At 47.5% G+C, this 13452-nt stretch overlaps 1 protein-coding gene across 4 annotated transcripts in view; it reads left to right on the top strand.

Annotated features, from left to right (window-relative positions):
• The window catches only part of esrrgb (estrogen-related receptor gamma b), a 15981-nt gene extending 11227 nt beyond the window's left edge, over positions 1-4754 (top strand). For all 4 annotated transcript variants that reach the window (XM_077016490.1, XM_077016489.1, XM_077016491.1 and 1 more), the window contains 2 exons: positions 3400-3669; positions 3753-4754. In XM_077016490.1, the coding sequence (XP_076872605.1) occupies positions 3400-3669; positions 3753-3997 (515 nt within the window). In that variant the 3' untranslated portion in view covers positions 3998-4754. The remainder of the gene's footprint in view (positions 1-3399; positions 3670-3752) is intronic.
• The last annotated feature ends 8698 nt before the right edge of the window (positions 4755-13452 follow it).

Raw genomic sequence — 13452 nt, 5'->3', positions numbered from 1 at the left:
GTGTGGAGGTGTGGGTACAGGTTGAGTGTGTGGAGGTGTGAGTACAGGTTGAGTGTGGAGGTGTGGGTACAGGTTGAGTGTGTGGAGGTGTGAGTACAGGTTGAGTGTGGAGGTGTGAGTACAGGTTGAGTGTGTGGAGGTGTGAGTACAGGTTGAGTGTATGGAGGTGTGAGTACAGGTTGAGTGTGGAGGTGTGAGTACAGGTTGAGTGTGTGGAGGTGTGAGTACAGGTTGAGTGTGTGGAGGTGTGAGTACAGGTTGAGTGTGTGGAGGTGTGAGTACAGGTTGAGTGTGTGGAGGTGTGGGTACAGGTTGAGTGTGTGGAGGTGTGAGTACAGGTTGAGTGTGTGGAGGTGTGAGTACAGGTTGAGTGTGTGGAGGTGTGAGTACAGGTTGAGTGTGTGGAGGTGTGGGTACAGGTTGAGTGTGTGGAGGTGTGGGTACAGGTTGAGTGTGTGGAGGTGTGGGTACAGGTTGAGTGTGTGGAGGTGTGAGTACAGGTTGAGTGTGTGGAGGTGTGAGTACAGGTTGAGTGTGTGGAGGTGTGAGTACAGGTTGAGTGTGTGGAGGTGTGAGTACAGGTTGAGTGTGTGGAGGTGTGAGTACAGGTTGAGTGTGTGGAGGTGTGAGTACAGGTTGAGTGTGTGGAGGTGTGAGTACAGGTTGAGTGTGTGGAGGTGTGAGTACAGGTTGAGTGTGTGGAGGTGTGAGTACAGGTTGAGTGGGGAGGTGTGAGTACAGTTTGAGTGTATGGAGGTGTGAGTACAGGTTGAGTGTGGAGGTGTGAGTACAGGTTGAGTGTGGAGGTGTGAGTACAGGTTGAGTGTGGAGGTGTGGGTACAGGTTGAGTGTGTGGAGGTGTGGGTACAGGTTGAGTGTGGAGGTGTGGGTACAGGTTGAGTGTGTGGAGGTGTGGGTACAGGTTGAGTGTGTGGAGGTGTGGGTACAGGTTGAGTGTGTGGAGGTGTGGGTACAGGTTGAGTGTGTGGAGGTGTGAGTACAGGTTGAGTGTGTGGAGGTGTGAGTACAGGTTGAGTGTGTGGAGGTGTGAGTACAGGTTGAGTGTGTGGAGGTGTGAGTACAGGTTGAGTGTGTGGAGGTGTGAGTACAGGTTGAGTGTGTGGAGGTGTGAGTACAGGTTGAGTGTGTGGAGGTGTGAGTACAGGTTGAGTGTGTGGAGGTGTGAGTACAGGTTGAGTGTGTGGAGGTGTGAACACAGGTTGAGTGTGTGGAGGTGTAAGTAAGTACAGGTTGAGTGTGTGGAGGTGTGAGCACAGGTTGAGTGTGTGGAGGTGTGAACACAGGTTGAGTGTGTGGAGGTGTGAACACAGGTTGAGTGTGTGGAGGTGTGAACACAGGTTGAGTGTGTGGAGGTGTGAACACAGGTTGAGTGTGTGGAGGTGTGAACACAGGTTGAGTGTGTGGAGGTGTGAGTACAGGTTGAGTGTGTGGAGGTGTGAACACAGGTTGAGTGTGTGGAGGTGTGAGTACAGGTTGAGTGTGTGGAGGTGTGAGTACAGGTTGAGTGTGTGGAGGTGTAAGTAAGTACAGGTTGAGTGTGTGGAGGTGTGAACACAGGTTGAGTGTGTGGAGGTGTGAGTACAGGTTGAGTGTGTGGAGGTGTGAGTACAGGTTGAGTGTGTGGAGGTGTGAGTACAGGTTGAGTGTGGAGGTGTAAGTAAGTACAGGTTGAGTGTGTGGAGGTGTGAGTACAGGTTGAGTGTGTGGAGGTGTGAGTACAGGTTGAGTGTGTGGAGGTGTGAGTACAGGTTGAGTGTGTGAAGGTGTGAGTACAGGTTGAGTGTGTGGAGGTGTGAGTACAGGTTGAGTGTGTGGAGGTGTGAACACAGGTTGAGTGTGTGGAGGTGTGAACACAGGTTGAGTGTGTGGAGGTGTGAGTACAGGTTGAGTGTGTGGAGGTGTGAGTACAGGTTGAGCAATCCCTCAGTCCCTAATAGTCACCATATCCCTACAAAAAATACTGAAACATGATCTACAGCCTGTGGTCTACCCAGTACAGAATGGTATATCCACTACAGTGGAGTGTACCCAGTACAGTGTGGTCTACCCAGTACAGTGTGACGTACTCAGTACAGTGTGGTTTACCCAGTACAGTGCAGTTAACTTAGTACAGTGTAGTGTACCCAGTACAGTGTGGTGTACCCAGTACACTGCAGTTCACTCAGTACAGTGTGGTGTACCCAGTACAGTGTGGTGTACCTAGTACAGTGTGGACTCTAAACATGTTCCTTTTTGCTAATATGTTTCCATTTGTTTTTTCATTTGTGGTGTGGCCATATGTTTGTATTATGACACAATAAATAAATATTGTTTATTTACATAAGCAAAAAGATCCTTTAAACTAGATCCTTTAAAATTTTGTAGACATACACACACATCTGTTGTATTTGGCATCAGAATGACACTGATGGGATTTGAAGCATTCGATTTACCATCTACAGTGTAGATGCTGAGACACTGGTGACCCATACTCATCTTTTTTAGTGTGTGTGTGTCTGTGTGTGTGTGTGTGCATGTGTGTGTATGTGTATATGTGTGTATGATGGCAGAGAGAGACATTTTTGCTACCAGCTTACTGGAGTTATCCAACACAAAACCCTGAGCACTACACACACACACACACACACACACACACACACACACACTCCACCTCCCACCTTCGGGGTATTTCCGTAGCGCCTGCGTGTGTATGACTGCACGTTGTTTGACTGACACACGCTGTTTTTGAGACACGGGTCAAATTGGATATATGGCAGTGTTCAGGGCTGAAGAGCAACGCTGTCCTCTCTCTCCTCCACTCAGCGTTCCTGATTCTGTGGCCCGTAAAAGAGCCGATCGAACGGGGACGGGCCGTCCGGGTCTTTGTGTGGGGAGGGTCGCCTTTGTTTGCGCGGTGGTGTTTTTGTTCCCTTGAACGACAGGGCGTCACCCGAGGCGGAGTGGTGCTGTTACCAGGACCGCTGGACGTCAATACCCAGCCACGCAGGGGCTTTGTGGGCCACGCCCCCTCAGCCTCCCGCACGCCGAATTTAGTCCCGCGGATCGATCCCTCGCGCGCAGCTGCAGGTCGCGGGACGGCCAGCGCACGCGTGCGGGACTGCAGATAACGTCACTCACACAGGACGAGAGAGATGGAGAGAGAGACAGAGAGGGACAGCGAAGGACACACGGGTGGGGGGGGCAGAGACAGACGGAGAGAGGGGGAGGGGTAGTTGGATGGTTCTCGTTGCTGATGGAGAACACCGATGTGCTTCATCTCCTCTTCTGTTCTCATCATCACTGAATCCATCATCTGCATCGTTAATTACTGGAAGGATGCACAGAGAAACCAACACTCCCACACACACACACACATACGCACCTCTGTTCTCCACGCAGGGTTCTCCAGCCTGTCCCTGCCGGACCAGATGCGTCTGCTCCAGAGCGCCTGGATGGAGATCTTGGTCCTGCGGGTGGTGTTCCGCTCGCTGGGCGCGCAGGACCATCTGGTGTTCGCCGAGGACTACGTGATGGACGCTGCCCAGGCCAAGGTGGCCGGCCTGCTGGACCTGCACGGCTGCATCCTGCATCTGGTGCGCAAGTACAGGTCCATGGGTCTGGAGAGGGAGGAGTTCGTCACGCTCAAGGCCATCGCCCTCGCAAACGCAGGTACCCAACCCCTCCCGCACCTTCCCGCACTCTATCCCGTTCTATCATTCTCATTCCTTCCCCCCCCCCCCCCCCCCCAACAGACTCCATGCACATCGAGGACGCGGACGGCGTGCAGAGACTGCGGGACTGCGTGCACGAGGCCCTGCAGGACTACGAGCGCGCCCGCCACCCCGACGACCCCCGGCGGGCGGGGAAGCTGATCATGACCCTGCCCCTCCTCCGCCAGACCGCCGTCAAGGCCATTCAGAACTTCAGCAGCATCAAGCAGGGCGGCCGTGTGCCCATGCACAAGCTCTTCCTGGAGCTTCTGGAGGCCAACGCCTGAGCCCTCATGCCCATCGGACTGTGGCTCGGAGGTGACCCCGCCCCGCTCCCTGTCCTGAAACCTGATTGGAGGCCTCTGGGGGAGGGGAAAAAGTGATCAAATGCAGCAAATGTAACGATGGTGAAGTGAACGTGAGATGCAAAGTTACCAGTGATGAAAGATTATTAATAGAAAAGTGATTTATTGAAGAAATGACACTTGGAACTCGAAGGCGTCCGTGGTTCGCGTCGCTTTGGTTTGCCATGACTTTTTTTATTTCACACAAAGAGCTTTTAACTTTTGTTTAACTTTTACGTTTTTCGGCTTGAAGAGAGCTGTGCTCGGGGGAACGAGGGAAGTCAGTCTTGCCCAAAAAACGAAAAAAGAAAAGAGCAAAAAATGAACAAACTGAAAGAACCGCTCGTCTTTTTCCGAAAGCTACAGAACTCCAGCCCGATCTGCAGAGCTCTCTTCACATCCTGCAGTTGACGCGTTCGAAACGGGCGGATGCGTTCTCACCCGCTCGTGATTGTCACTGCTGCAGACCACTCTTCTCCCGGAATCCCCGAACAAGCCCCGCCCATTGAGCAGCCACGCCCCCCTCCTTCATCGTCTCCAGAGCACCTGTGTCTGTTCGCTTCCCCGTTCGATCCCCACTTCCTCTTGGTGAAGTATTGTTGCTGCTGGTCTGCTGCTTTCGATTCTCTCCTTGGAGACCACTCTCCACCTGTCGTTTGTGGTCGTCTGTTCTCTGGTGTCTGAACCTGCCTTTGGTTTCCTGTCCTGATCTGCCCCCACCACCCCCCACCCCACCCCCCACCACCCCAGTCAAACTCCCCCAACACCCCGGATCTGCTGTCTTCTCTGACATCGGAGGTGAGTGGTACCACCTCCATGGAACCATGATGGATTGCATGAGGGTGGAGAGACCTGACTGAAGTGTCCTCTATGGTGGATTGGCTACTGCCAACTTCACCACCCACAGAGTTCTGACGCTTTTTTCGACTCCTGTACACGTGTCCAGTGTTGTGGCCAACAGGCCATTGAGTCCCACAGTGAACGAATCAAATGGTGAAAATGAAAGCGTGGAGATCTTTATTTATTTCAGGCTGTGTTTGTGTGTAAGGGTGTGATGAAGGATGTTACTGTAGAAACCCAACATTGTTTTGGTTTGGAGTCTGTGATTGGTTAATATATCCTGCAAACCTCGTCCCTTGTGTTCACACAGGCAGCTTGTTCCATACACGTGACACAACCGCTCCAGCAATAACACAAAACAAAGTCTTCTCACCTAAAAATAAATATTTCTGTCACATGAAGACATTTACACACACACACAAAAAATCTAAGCAGCCTGTCAAACCGGGACCTAAATCTGTCTGTCATCCTTGGAAATGAAGATGATGGCTGAGGGAGGGGTGGAGTTTAATTCAGCCCCGCCTCTTCACCCCACCTCCCCGCCTGTTTTTCAAGTTTCGCCTTAAACTCAAGCCTGACCAATCAAACGTCGGGCTTTGCTCATTGCCTTTCGATCATGTGTCTCAATTGTGTGTCTCAATTTCTAACCCTAATCTTCAGAGTGCTTTACTGTGGCTCTGAAAGCTCTTTAGCTCGCTTACAATAGTAGTTACGCTAAAACTTGGCTCTCCTTTCCCTTTTCGTTGGGCGTCTCTCTCTTTTCAAATACACTAATACACTAAACATCATGCTGATTACTGCAGATCATCATGCTGATTACTCTAGATCACCATGGTGATTACTACAGATCACAATGTTGATTACTACAGATCACCACGCTCATTACTACAGATCACCATGGTGATTACTACAGATCACCTGCAAGGCTTCAGGAACAGTACAATCAGGCCATCGATGAAAACAATAACCTGTCTGTGTAGGGATAACCGTCATGGCCTTGATGAGGACACACAGTGAACAGAACGGGTCACAATACTCTCACTTATGACCACGAGAAATGCAGATGTGCAATTAAACTGTAATTTAAACTGTAATTGAACACAGTGGTGCATTACACATTGATTTGATATCACTTGCGTTTAACTCAGGTGAGGATTTAGGAGTTTTTTTTTACAGCCAGTTTTACACTAATGCATTAGGACTTGGTTAGACTAGGACTAGTCTTGATATGTATCTAGAAAACAGGTCTAGAAAGCACCATGAAGATAGAGGTTCATAGACCCATTACCTCAGTATTACCGCAATAAATGCAATATAAAGAAACCTGTATGTATGTCATATGTGGAGTCCATCAGTTTTGTTAATAAGATGACCTGTAATGCTTCACTATGACAGTAGATTAGGCCACTCTCAGGAAGACGTGGGGGGAGGGGTGGGCTCCTCCCATATACCTCCTGCAGGTTCCCAGTGTCTCAGCTTTAAGGAGTCAGGGCACGGCTTGAAAACAACACGCTCAACTGTACTTCAGTCCGTCAGTCCATGGAAAGTCGTTGTTCATTCAGCACCGATGTCGGTGAGTGGGTTCTTACCCAAGTTACCACTCAGACGGTAGAGTTCAGACCAAGTGTCCCCCAACCAATGGCGTTCAGACCCAGCTTCCCTAGTTACCACCCAACCAATGGAGTTCAGACCCAGCTTCCCTAGTTACCACGCAACCAATGGAGTTCAGACCCAGCTTCCCTAGTTACCACGCAACCAATGGAGTTCAGACCCAGCTTCCCTAGTTACCACCCAACCAATGGAGTTCAGACCCAGCTTCCCTAGACACCACCTAAAAGCTCGCTGTTCCATTATTGCAGTATGTTATTTTATATTAGCATCAGCGTTACCTTAATAACGCCACACAGAATAACTTCCCATGAGACTTCAGAGGGTTACAATTTTGAGCTGGTCAGAGATCAAAGTGATTACTGGTCTTGACTTGCCTCAACTCAATCAACACAATATCAGCATAATAACTATATAAGCTGCTTGTACATTGATGTGGTGGCATTTATGATCCATTAAAAATGTTAGAAAAACAAAATCAATCAAAGTCTTAAATGTTTCTCGTTTGTGCGGTCAGCTCCGTCTTTAACGAGCGGGTTTGTTGACATTCTTAACGTGAACATATCATAAACAATATGAAATGATAAGCAATATGTCCATGCAATAGCCTGTATGTATTTGACATGTAAAAGGAATACTTGTTTTGTCAAATAAATGACTAGAGTCATGAAAGTGAACAGGGTGGAATGTTCTTACGGAGTCTGAGCAGGAACAAACATTTCAAAAAAGCAAACATAAAAATATGGTCAGTACAGCATAATGCTACATACATATTAAAAATACTTCTTCCCATTACCCATGTTTCTTCTGTCATTGGTTCGACACACACACTCTCTCACACACACAACTGGTGTGAACAATACGTTCATTCATCTATAAAAGCTAAATGAGAAACCTCAGTCAATAGTACACGGACTGTATAGAGGTAGAGGTGTCCACGTGGCGCTTGTGTATAACAGAGCACTGCTGACCTTTGACCTGGGGAGGACTCCCATAGACCCGTGCTCTGTGAGCTCTGAATGACACATCTGCTAATGATGTGGTGGGTTTGAGAGACAGAGACAGGAAGAGCATCCCTAAAGCTCCGTTATCAATTAACGGGAATCTTTTATTGCAGAGTTCAAGACCTCTCTGGTGCTTACGCTGCAGAAGGTTCTAGGCAGGTTCTTGTCAATGTCTACTGCAGGATAAGGATGAAGGAGTGCAAACGCTGTCTTAGTTCAACAGACCCCAGGGGTGGAACACCACCCTAGAACACCACGCTGGAACACCACCCTAGAACACCACCGTGGAACACCACCCTAGAACACCACGCTGGAACACCACCGTGGAACACCATGCTGGAACACCACCGTGGAACACCACCCTAGAACACCACGCTGGAACACCACGCTGGAACACCACCCTAGAACACCACGCTGGAACACCACCCTAGAACACCACCCTAGAACACCACGCTGGAACACCAACCTGTTGGTCATGTGGAAGTGCATCTTCTGGAACATCAAAGGACTACACAGTTTAGCATGTTTGGGTTGTCAGATCTTCTACCAGTTACCAATGCCCAATCCTGTGCTCTGTGTGTGTGTGTGTGTGTGTGACTGAAGCTTTTGTCTGAGCCCAAAAGCTTATCAGATTTTATATTTGCAAGCGTAAATTCATTATTCCACTCAGAAACCATGTCATGTCTGTCATGTAGAAGCAAAATTTCTGGATTACAAGCATCTGATTGTTTTCATCGTAGCTAATAAACCGTAACCTGCCTGGAAAACAATAAAACATAATAATAAAACACACAACAATGGGCATAAAATAATGAATACATGCGTTTCTGTAAACACAATGATGTTTACAGAAACAGCAACAGTTGTCAGGGAGCTGAAGCTGATATGAAAACGGCTTGGGGAGGGGGGGGGCGGTTCTGGGTGGGTTTCCTGCGCAGGACGACAGCGGTTCTGGAGAGGCGCACCGCTCCGAGCGACACGGGCGTTTTAATGACTTTGATCCGCTGCCGAGATGAGCGGTCCCAGCTTCGCACATCTAAGTGCTCAGCCATAATCAATAATCCTAATTTACCACTCTGTCAAACAGGGACCAGATGGAGCACCAGCCCCTCTGTGTTTTAAAAAGATCATTTCACAGTCTGTCATTGCGAGAACGCCGATCCCACCCGGGCCCGGTTCAGCTGTAAATTAAGCACCCGTCTCCGGCCCGCCGCGCCGCAGCAGTAATTAACCGGCCGTGTTGGAGATTCGCTTACACGGTGAAAGTCCGGAGGGGCGCGCGCGGAATAACGAGCGCTGCCAGTGGCTTCACTGGAATGTGTGATGCGGTTTGTCTCCCTGCTGCCCCGGCAACTGCGTCCACGTGGACCGTCGGCTCTCCCGTCCAGTGCTTCCAGGTCATCGGCTCATTATGAAGCTCGCGCGTGCTAGGTCCCCGGGGAGTTGGGGGCCCCGCCCCCTTTTCCTTGTCGTCAGGGTGATTTCTTGAGGAGGAGGAGGAGACCAGGAACGATCGCGGAGTTGATGATTGTCAGCTCGTGATGGGAGAGGGAGAGAGAGAGAGAATAAGCAGATTTCAGTTCTGAAGAGCCATCAATTCTCTAATAAAGAGCTTTCAAACGAAAGATGAATACTGATTAAGGGATTACAGTATTTGCATCTTTCTGTCTTAATAAATTAAATCAGCTTTCGTTTGCTGTCTCGAGGTTGGCGTGACATTGACGTCAGCGATTGATATACCGCAGTCATTTTGGACAAGAACACTTTACCTGTTTGATGGAGTTTATTTTCAACCAGCATCTTGGGAAAGATTTGTCGAGGGTCACGCCCCTATGAAATGATGAATGCGGGTAAACGACAAGTTTTGGCAAAGAGTTTTAGGGCCTCGTATGGCAAGGAGGTTTTGTTCGGATGCCGTTAGCGACTGAGAGTAGTACGGTTTCAGATCTGGGTCTTCTGGTGGTTACTGTGTGTCCGGATCACAGGAGAACATCACTCAGCAGCCAGGACACACTATCCTGACCGACCACCTCCATCACAGCTTTGAACGCAGACGCACGCAGCACTTACGCAGTCGAGTGTTGTCCTGCGCACAACTGAATAAATCTACCAGCTAACTCCCAACACCTGGGTGGTAAAGATGTCTGAGGACTGGCAGGATCAAGGACATGAACAGGACACTCGTGCTGTAAACGAGACGTGTCCCGGGCGGATGAAGGACACGAGCATAATCAATGGTTTATTTGGCCATGAGTGCACGAGGAACTAACTTGATGTCTTTCTCAACTATACTGCTCTCTAGTGGTCAGGACACATCAGTGCAGTGATATTTATCACACCGTTCAAGGGGGTTACACTTGTCATATTCCTATATGAAGAAAAATTTATGAAAGTGTTTCAAAGCAAGAATGATGTCAGCCAGCAAATAGTGTGTACAATGGATTAATATGCTAGGTACATGTCTTCCCATAATGCAATACTGTCTGTCACTTTAGACACTTATCAGTGATTGAAGCTTTATTTATAGAATTACCAGAGACCATGACGCTCTGGAGTCGATCTGTAATAAGAGATAAATGTCTGTTGTCAAACTGTCAAAGTGTCAGATGTACAAAATATGTTCCTTTTTCTGAAGTGCATTTAAACCATTAAAGTAGATTTGGGAAAAAAGCTATTTTACTGTCAGCAGATGGCACAGTGCTTGATGTCTACTGACAGTGAAATGTTCCCAGGATGAGAAAAACATCAATAAATCATGATGTAAGCTGAAATATGGATGTAGAGAGACGCTATGAGGTGAACTTGTATGTTTGTTTTACAGAACTATTACTGCAGGGTTCAATCTAACCTGCAGCATACAGTGTTGATTACGATGGACAATCACTTTGACACGTTCATAATTGGAAGTGGATAATCTGTTAATTCCAAACAGCCTTCAAACAGAAGCTTATGGGTGGTTTGATTTCTGGAACACACGGATCCAGCAGCTTCTCATCGACGCTTTTATGAATGGACCGACAGTGACATCATCTGCGGCCAGTAAGGAACTGTCCCCAGAGGCTTTGATTGGAGCTGATGATGATGACATGGGCTTGGATGGCTCCTGAGCCTATCAACATCCAGATCACTGGTTCGGAAGAGAGACAAGATGGTCCACTTCTTTATTGGCTGCACTCTAATCACAACCATGATGGAGGAGCGAGTGAAGAACCGGGATTACATTTTGGACAGCAGCCTAAGGGTGAACATCAGTGGAACCAGTGAAGAGCAGGAAGAGGGAGGGTCTTCTGAAGGCCACGCCCACACACTTCTTCCCCTACACACTCTCCAAACACAATACACTCTCTCTATACACAAAACATTCTCCAAACACAACACACTCTCCATACACAACACACACCTCACTCTCCGTACACAACACACACCCACCCGGGACACCTAGGACTGCCTCTAGCACCAGTAATAACACATTGAAACAACAGTGTGCATTAATACAGTGTGTGCTTGTATGAGTGCGTCACAACAGCACACAATCTTATTGTAGATATTCCTAACTGCAGCCATTTCTATCTTCTCCCAAAAATTAATGCAGACAATAATCTTGGAGGTCCCGTTGTATCATCGTCTGGTCTTGCCCTACAGAAATTATATCCCAGTTTTTGGATGACATTTTTCAACCTATTGTTCAACCCTTAAGGAACATATATTAAACCTCATCACATTTTCTAGAAATCCTTGAACGCCCGAAAGGACAAACACTACCTGCCAACTCTTGTGTTTTTCACTGGATATTAAAAGTCTGTACACTGTCATCCCTAATGAAGAAGGTTTGAGAGCTTTAAAACATTTGTTTGATGTGACATCTGAGAAGATCCTCCTACAGAGATTCTCTTAAGGCCAGCTGAACTTGTGTTGAATCTGAACTGCTTCACTTTTGACTCCAGGTACTACTCACAAATAGGAGGAGTCAGTATGGGGACTACAATGTGGATCTCATGCCAACCTCTTTGTTGAATTCATTGAGAAATACACTTGTACCATTATAATGTTTGAGATATATTGATGACATTTTTGGTATTGCTACATACACATTAGAATGAATGAATGAATGAATGTTCGATTTATATAGCGCCTTTCCAGATTCCCAAGGCGCTTTACAATTTAACACAGGTACAAGTCACAGACAATCAATCACACACACACCGGCGAGAAGCGGCAGCCAATTGCGCACAGCGTACTCTCTACTGGAAGCCACAGCCCCCTGGGGGACTGAATGGGGTGCAGGAAGGGGAGAGAGGACAGACCCTAGTGGCAGAGCACCATCCACCACTGGGCATACAAGCACACACACACGCACGCACACAGACACAGACACTACTTTTTATTGAACATAGAGACAAAGACACATACTCAGGGAGAATTTTTTTTTGTTGACTGCCAATTTACATAACCTCCATGTTTTTGGACTGTGGGAGGAAACCGGAGATCCCGGAGGAAACCCACGCAGACACGGGGAGAACATGGAAACTCCACTCAGATAGGGACTTGAACCCAAGACCCCAGTGAAGAACTCCAACTGTTCATTTCTTCATTCTCCAAGTTCCACAAGCTCTGGAATATACATGTAATACTCATCCTGGAATACTCTGGAATATACTCATCCTGGAATACTCTGGAATATACATGTAATACTCATCCTGGAATACTCTGGAATATACATGTAATACTCATCCTGGAATACTCTGGAATATACATGTAATACTCATCCTGGAATACTCTGGAATATACATGTAATACTCATCATGGAATACTCTGGAATATACATGTAATACTCATCCTGGCGTGAAGATCACCACCATTTTAGGAGGGGGGAATTTCATCACAGAGGTGTAGAGGAATGTCTGAGAACACAAATAAGGAGAGGAAATGAAGAAAGGTGTGTGCTGAACTGCAGTAGCTGTGTAGAAAAAACAACAAACAAGAGGAGGAACGAAACACAAAGGCCGGGTAGAGAAAAAGAGCAGGACCATGTAAAAGATGCACAATACGGGCATAACAGTTCATACTGTTATAATAATAATAATTTTATTGTAAAAATGTTCTAATATAATTTGATTAATAATGAACTTTGGGGGTCTGTTACTGTTATTAAGAAAGCTTCCCTGTTTGAGACCTCTGTGGGTAATTAATTACAAACACTGCAAATATGATTATATATCTGATCTTTCCAGTAGGTTAGTTATACTTTGCTTGCCTGTGGAATCTGACAGCTATTTTGCTTTTGTTCTGAAAAAGTACTGAACCTTCTGTCACTATGTGGAGTGATTCTGTCTTTCCAAATTAGAGAGAGAATTCCTCGTTCCATCAAATGTGAGACATTGATTGCCGGTGATACTGGGTGAAGCTGGATCCTGACTCCACCCACCTCATATTCAGCCTCACTGACTCCGCCCACTTAAGCAGACGTTTGAGGAGACGGTGCTTGTTACCTGGAAGAAATGGATGTAATACTCTGTGTGGGAGAGCTGCTTCAGTTCAGTGTCTCACCTCTTACGATCAGTGATCTCCTGTGGCGTAGGGCAGGCTCTAGGTGAGATCCCAGTATGTTCTGTGGTGTAAGACAGGCTCTAGGTGAGATCCCAGTATGTTCTGTGGTGTAAGACAGGCTCTAGGTGAGATCCCAGTATATTCTGTGGCGTAAGACAGGCTCTAGGTGAGATCCCAGTATGTTCTGTGGTGTAAGACAGGCTCTAGGTGAGATCCCAGTATATTCTGTGGTGTAAGGCAGGCTCTAAGTGAGATCCCAGTACATCCTGTGACGTAGGGCAGACTCTAGGTGAGATCCCAGTATATTCTGTGGTGTAAGGCAGGCTCTAAGTGAGATCCCAGTACGTCCTGTGGTGTAGGGCAGACTCTAGGTGAGATCCCAGTATATTCTGTGGTGTA

Source organism: Brachyhypopomus gauderio, chromosome 9, assembly GCF_052324685.1.
Source record: "Brachyhypopomus gauderio isolate BG-103 chromosome 9, BGAUD_0.2, whole genome shotgun sequence".
In the NCBI taxonomy this organism is placed as follows: Eukaryota; Metazoa; Chordata; class Actinopteri; order Gymnotiformes; family Hypopomidae; genus Brachyhypopomus; species Brachyhypopomus gauderio.
The sequence above is the reverse complement of the archived record's forward strand: the minus strand, read 5'-3'. Positions and strand labels throughout refer to the sequence as shown.